This window comes from Mustela putorius, unplaced genomic scaffold (genome assembly GCF_011764305.1).
Source record: "Mustela putorius furo isolate JIRA1106 unplaced genomic scaffold, ASM1176430v1.1 tig00000129_pilon_pilon_pilon, whole genome shotgun sequence".
Classification (NCBI taxonomy): domain Eukaryota; kingdom Metazoa; phylum Chordata; class Mammalia; order Carnivora; family Mustelidae; genus Mustela; species Mustela putorius.
In genome coordinates, this window is record NW_025421290.1 from 39613618 (window position 1) to 39621071 (window position 7454).

The window sequence follows — 7454 nt, forward strand, 5'->3', positions numbered from 1 at the left end:
CTGCCTTTGGCTCAGGTCATAATCCTGGAGTCCTGGGATCAAGTCCCGCTCCCAGCTCCACAGGGCATCTGCTTCTCTCTCTCTGACCTTCTCCTCGCTCATGCTCTCTCTCTCACTGTCTCTTTCTCAAATAAATAACTAAAATCTTAAAAAAATAATAATAATAAATCAGGTGAACTGTCTTTTTTTTTTTTTAAAGATTTTATTTATTGGGGCGCCTGGTGGTTCAGTGGATTAAAGCCTCTGCCTTTGGCTCAGGTCGTGATCCCAGGGTCCTGGGATTGAGCCCCGCATCGGGCTTTCTGCTCAGCAAGGAGCCTGCTTCCCTTCCTCTCTCTCTGCCTGCCTCTCTGCCTACTTGTGATCTCTGTCAGATAAATAAATCAAATCTTAAAAAAAAAGATTTTGTTTATTTATTTGACAGAGATCACAAGTAGGCAGAAAGGCAGGCAGAGAGAGAGGAAGGGAAGCAGGCTCCCTGCCGAGTAGAGAGCCCGATGCTGGGCTGAGCCGAAGGCTTTAACCCACTGAGCCACCCAGGTACCCCAGGTGAACTGTTTAACTGCTGCTGCTAGCATATGTTAGTCTCACTCTCCTAACCTTCAAATAGTGGGCTATATTTTCAGGAGAGTCCCCCTAACTTTTCCCCACCAAGTGTTTGTGGAAGAAAGTCTGGAGCTGCTTCCAAGCATCTACCTGGGCCGTGGCATGAGCCCTGGGCTCCCCACCCCAGATGACAGGGCCACCCACCAAGGTGTGTAGGGAAGCCCGGCACAGGGGGAAGTAGGGAGGCTCAATGTAGTGTCCTGTCTCAGGGTAACAGATGATCTCGGGCTTCTTCCTACCACGGGCCTGCAAGCGCTTAGAGGCCTCATTAGCATAGAATTCACTCTTCCAGTTGTGGTCATCCTGACCTACAAGGAACAGGAAGGCACTCTCAGCTCTCTCTACGGGAATGAAACTCTTCTGGTCAGCTCCTTCCAAAGGGCTGTTCAGGACATCCACAATGTCTGCCAAGCCATCTTTGGTCAGCCTTACTCGATTTGGGTCTAAGCCCAGAGGGGGCAAGATCTCATCTTGGTAGTGTAAGGCTCCCCCGACATTGGCCACGGAGCCATTGACTAAGACCGTGGCGGTGATGCCCTTCAGGAACGACGCCATGGAGAGGCAGAGGTCACCTCCTTTGGAGCTGCCAAGCAGCCCGACTCCTGGACCCTTTACCTGAGGAAAGGACAGAGGAGGAAGGAGAATGAGGCTATGAATAGCGCAATGGGACGAGCAGGGCTTGGAACTGAACAAAGGGGCAACTGAGCCTCAATCTGGGCTCTACCATTTGCCAAGTTTTGCAGTCTTGGTGTATTATTCACTTACTCTCTATCTGCCTTTCTGAAGTTTCTCTATCATCATTCTTGGTGACTTCAGCAACCACATGGAGGATATACTCAATACTCTGGCTTCTCAGCCTCATTCCGTCGTGCTACATTTCACTTACGTCTGCTTTCCACTTCCCCCAAATCCATGGCACACCTCTCCCACAACCTAAAGCTTCTTAACCTTTAACCCTGCTCACTTTCACTGTCCCCTCTTCACACCAGATGGAGAAAATAAAGCTCTCCAGTAGGAACTCTGCCTCTTTTCACCCTGTGGGATCTACTTAATTCCACAAGAGCTCAAGCTTTCTACCCTCCCTTGGGTTTCCGAAGCATCTCTGTGCTTACCAAAGGGCCCCCTGCTGCCTGCACTTGGAGTCTCCTCCACTCTCATTCTCCAGGACTTACTCCTGCAACTAGGTCCTCTCCCTCCTTCATCATCACTTTCTACTCTACTGGCCCATTCCCAAGGGCATACTTAATGCTCTGTTTTCACAACAAACCCTTGACCTCACATCCATTCGGCCCTGGTGGGAATCAACCGTCTGAGTCGCTCGTTTTGTCTTCCCTTCTCTACCCTATCCCCTCAGGGTAGTTTGGGTCTGCACTATCCTTCGAGGACTGGTCTTGCCATAGTTACCAACATGTATTACAAAAGGCCCTCTGATTCACCACTCAACAGCAATCTTTTTCTCCCTATGGCTTCTACAACAGCACCCTTGACTGGTTTCAACCATTTATTCCTCCTAGAGGAAAAGTACTAGGAAATTAAATGACATATTATTATCATCCCAACTTTTCAGAGGAGGAAAGAGGGCCCGTAAGGTCATGGTGCTAGCTGCCAATTAGTGAAATCAAAACTTAAATTTAGGGGCGCCTGGGTGGCTCACTAGGTTAAAGCCTCTGTCTTTGGCTCAGGTCATGGTCTCAGGGGCCTGGGATCAAGCCCCGAATCCGGTTCTCTGCTCAGTGCGGAGCCTGCTTCCTCCTCTCTCTCTCTGCCTGCCTCTCTAACTAATTGTGATCTCTGTCTGTCAAATAAATAAATACAATCATTAAAAACAAAAACAAAAACACCTTAAACTTAACTCTTGTCTGTCCACATCTCATGCTGGTGCCACTGCACACTATCACCTTTTCTAAGAGTTCCAAAGCTTCCTGTCCACTGAAATCTGAATTGTAAAGTAAGCAAGTTTTATCTGCTGGTGGTCTGATACCGGAGCCTATAGCGCCCTCAAAACACTTCCTAGTACCCAGGTTCTTTGGCTGCCCAGTTCTTCTTTAACACTGTGGGGGCGCCTGGGTGGCTCAGTGGGTTAAAGCCTCTGTCTTCGGCTCAGGTTATGATCCCAGGGTCCTGGGATCAAGCCCCAAATAGGGCTCTCTGCTCAGCGGGGAGCCTGCTTCCCTCCTCTCTCTCTCTGCCTGCCTCTCTGCCTACCTGTGATCTCTGTCTGTCAAATAAATAAATAAAATCTTAAAAAAATACTCAACACTGAGGCCTCTCCCACAGCAGGGTTATGCACAAACATTTAACCTGGGGCCTTCTGGAGATAGTGATTCCAGTTCCCTTTCCTTCTACTTACTTTATCAAAGCCAGGGTTCGCAAAGATGTTTGGGCTTATAGTGATGTTCTGTAAAATACTGGGATTTAAAATTCCAAACCAACTAAGAACATCTTTACTAGCAGGAAATACAACAACATAAAATTGCACAGAAATGGTCTACAAGAAGTGACTCTAAATGGTAGTGTGTGTTGGAGCCTAGGAGCGGCTATGGTGAATTTGTCACATTCTGTGAAAACTAAGAGCAGTTATGAAGACACCGGTACACAGATCATAACCCAGAGAAGTTCTAACCTGAGGGTGATCCAGCAGATAGTTGACAGCTTCTTCAAAGTACTCCAGGTGAAGGATCTCCAGGCCTTTGGGGAGGTCTTCATAGTTATGATAAGCCAGAGCCATCACAGCAAAACCCTTGCCAGCCAGCAGACTAGCTCGATGTTCCAGAAGGCCACTTCCAACTCCATAAATGTCCACAATCCCAGGAAAGGGTCCTGGTTCTTTGCAAGAAACAAAACACAAAACTGAACTATTTCTGACACTCTCTGCCGTGGTGTCAAAAGCCCTGTGTTACCTACTTGGTGATATCAAAGTTTTCTATTGATGATCAGAAATGCTAGAAGCCCTCTGGTCCTCAAGGATCTAGACAGTGGCATAGGCTCAATCCACATTTCCCCTATACCCAGAGCCTCAAAGCACCACAGACTTTTTACAAATAGCATGCCTTAATTTTGTAATTGAAAATAATTTACAAGCAGACAATGAAGAGAGCAAAATCATTACCCACTGCCCCTCCCACCCAAAGCTAACAATGCCAAATGCTAAGGAGCAGGCAGAACACTGCTGGTGGAAACCCAAAATGATACAGCCACTTTGAAAACAGCTGAGCAATGTTTTACTTAACCACTTACTTACCAAATGATTTAGCAATCTCATTCCTAGGTATTCATCCAAGAGAAGGGAAAATTTGTGTTCACACAGAAACACTTAGGCAAGACTTTGTAGTGACTATTCATTATCTCCAAAGACTTGAAACCCAGCCTGGAAACCCGTCCTTCAACTGTTGAATGAATAAAACTGCCTTTTTTTTTTTTTTAAAAAAAAAGAGATTTTATTTATTTATTTAAGACAGAGAGAGAGATTGAGAGTGTAGCAGACTCCCCTCTGCCTAGGGAGCCTGGGATCACACCCTGAGCCAAAGGCAGCCATACTCTACCGACTGAGACACTCAGGTGCCCCCTTCACGTTAATTTTCTTAAACCTTAATATATTGTGAGATTTAGAAGCAAAGTTGCTATACTAAGAAACCATTTAAAAAAAAAAAAAAAAAAAGGCGCCACCTGGCCGGCTCAATTGGCAGGGCATGAGAAGCTTGATCTTTGGGTTGTGAATTCGAGCCCCACCTTGAGTTAGAGATTATCTTTTTTTTTTTTTTTTAAGATTTTATTTATTGGGGCGCCTGGGTGGCTCAGTGGGTTAAAGCCTCTGCCTTCGGCTCAGGTCATGGTCCCGGGGTCCTAGGAGCGAGCCCCGGGTCGGGCTCTCTGCTCAGCCAGGGAGCCTGCTTCCTCCTCTCTCTCTGCCTGCCTCTCTGCCTACTTGTGATCTTTGTCTGTCAAATAAATAAAAATAAAATCTTAAAAAAAAAAAGATTTTATTTATTTACTTATTTGACAGAGAGAGCACAAGTAAGCAGAGAAACAGTCAGAGGAAGAGGGAGAAGCGGGCTCCGGGTGCCCCCAGTGTAGAGATTACTTAAAAATAAAATCTTTTTAAAAATAATCATTAAAGATTTGGAACTACCGAGCGCCTGCGTGCCTCAGTCGGTTAAGCGTCTGCCTTAGCCTCAGATCATGATCTCAGGGTCCTGAGATCGAGCCCCCCACCTGGCTCTCTGCTCAGCGGGGAGCTGGCTTCTCCCTCTCAAGTCTCCCTCTGTGCTCTCTCCCAGAAAAATAAAATCTTAAACAAACAAACAAACTTGGAACTACCTATAAATGTTTTCGTTTTCACCTATAACTGTCTTTCTCCTTTCCCTATGATGTCTTCTAACGAACCTCTCAATTTTGGAGAGGCAGACCCACCCCCCGCACCAGGGCCGACTTGGAAGCCCCCAGAAACCTCTGCAATGTTGGGAGCTACCTCCTTACTGTCGGTAGAAGTGCGGGAGACAAGAGAAAGGTAGTCAGGACAGCCGGGGACTCGGGGCGCTCACCTGGGGGCAGGAAGAGCGTGGCGCGCAACCCGGCCCGCGCGCACCGGCTCCCGCCGCACGCCCGGCCGCAGGAACTCGCGCTCGTGCACCGCCCGGCCCAGGACACGACCCGCGTCGGGCTCGTGGCCGTCGAGCACCTCCAGCTCCACGGCGAAGGGCGTCTGCACGTCCCGCTTCACGAGCCGCACCAGGGGCTTCTCGGGCTCCAGGGCCCAGAGCAGCCCCATGGGCTCGAGCCCCACGAAGCTGCCGCCCAGCGCGGGCGCGCGCTCCAGGTCCAGGAGGCCGCCGGCGTCGGCTTCGTACCGCGCGTGGGCCCGGAAGAGCGCGCCCTTCTCGTCGCGCAGGGACGCGCGCAGCGTGACGGGCTGTCGCGGGGCCAGGCCGTGCAGGGCGATGCGCACGGGCTCGTCCCAGCCGCAGCGGCCCGCGGGCTCCAGGCTCCAGGTCGCAGTGTTCCGGGCGGGGGCCCCAGAGACGCGGCCACCATGCCACAGCTTTGGAGACCCTGGCAGGAGGCCCCGTCGGCCGAGTCTGGAAGCTCGCAGGATAGCGACAGAGGAGGCTACCATCATGACTTCGGATTTGGGTCCTCGAGCGGTTTGAACAACGCAGTGAAGGAAGTTAGAAACTGCTCCAGGAGCCTCTAGCGGCGGGCTGCGTCATCCGCACGTTAAGCGCCCGGTGGGGCCGAGGAGCCCGACAAATTGAGCTTGGAGGGCCAGACTCCTGTCCCGCCAGGTCAGTGACTTACATGTAAAAGCAAGAGCGAAAATGACACGCATGAACTTGCTTTACGTACTGAAAAACCTGCACTATTGGGGAAGACTTTCGAAGTTCTTCTGGGAAGCTCATTGGTCCGCGCAGTGTTTGCCGATCAAGAAGCTGGCTCTGAAGGGTTGTGGCAGCTGGGAAAAGTCTCCAGTCGCCAGTTTTTGTTTTTAATTAATTTTGAAGGGGTTTTTGTTATTTTTCCACCCAGTTTTTTTTAAAATAATTTTATTTATTTGAGATAGAGCATGAGAACGAGTGGTTGTGGGGGGAGGGGAAAGAGAAAGGGAGAAGCAGGCTGTGCGCTGAGCAGGGAGCCCCATGGGCGGCTGGCACCCCTGGTATCAGGATCTGAGACCAAGTCGGGAGCCTAACTGACTGACCCTACCAGGCACCCCTCCAGTTGCCAAATTCTTAACAGCTAAGAGGACTGGAGCACTGGAATTTTTTTTTTTTTATCAGTTTGTTGAGTAATTTCCTCTCATTAATTATCATGAGGTTTCGTTAAAAGTGTGCATAATGGTGTTTTGTTTGTGTATTACCTGTGTATAGGCTTATCTTCCACACCATCCCCACATTTAAGAGGCCTGGAGTTTTACTAGCTGTGTGACCAGTGCATTTTTCCTTATAGGTATAAAAATAGACAAATGAGATCATAGCTACTGTACTTAGGCAAAGGTTATCTCTCTCTCCTCTGGGACGGCTCACCTTTCCCCCACTTTTTCATAAACTGTGGATGGGTTCCACCTAGTGGTGGATTTTTCACCAAACTTAACTTCAGGCCCCTTTTAAGACCTTGTATTGGATCTTATATTCATGATTTTTTATATATATATTTATTAGAGAAACCTGCAAAATGTGTAAGCTCCACTCAAGCCCACAGCAGCTGTTTGCCACTGGTCCCCATAAGACCCCACCCTTCAAGGACCTTCCCAACCAAGCCTTTTTACCTAGTTTCAAATGTTCTCAGCTCCTGCTGGTTATTAATCATGCGATTCTCTGAAGCTCTAATTAGTGTTGCACTGGTTCTTTGGGATATTTCAGTGTATTTTGTGCACAGAAACGAAAGAAAGTAAATAATAATAATAGTTCCTAATCCTCTCAAGAGCTTTATGAGAAAATTAAGGCCTGGAGGGAGACGTGAAGTGATTTGCTGAAGATCAAGCCACTAAAAATACTGGGATTTATTTATTTTTAAAGATCTTCTTAATATTTATTTGTCCTGAGAGAGATCACACAGTAGGGGGAGTGGCAGGGGGAGAAGCAGGCTCCCCACTGACTTGATCCCGGGACCCTGGGATCACAGCCTGAACTGAAGGCGGATACTTAACTAACTAAGCTTCCCAAGTGTCCTAAAATACTGGGATTTCTATCTTTGCAGTCAGATCCCACTCTGTGCTCTGAACCGTTACGCAGCTGTTCTCACGTGATATGTCCTATGGTAAAAAGATTTGTAAAACAGATACTCACACACTGTTGACGGATTTATGACCTTTTCAGAGCAAACTGGTTGAAAATGTTTAAAAGGTGCATTCT

The 7454-nt window shown here is 48.3% G+C and overlaps 1 protein-coding gene across 1 annotated transcript; it reads right to left on the minus strand.

Annotated features, from left to right (window-relative positions):
• Positions 1 to 435: 435 nt before the first annotated feature.
• Positions 436 to 5946, minus strand: LOC101671638 (acyl-coenzyme A thioesterase 1). The gene is given in 4 exon segments (XM_045072637.1): positions 436 to 1221; positions 3230 to 3432; positions 5148 to 5172; positions 5174 to 5946. Coding segments are annotated over 4 exon segments (1362 nt in total). The 5' UTR covers positions 5723 to 5946; the 3' UTR covers positions 436 to 636.
• Between the last annotated feature and the right edge of the window lie 1508 nt (positions 5947 to 7454).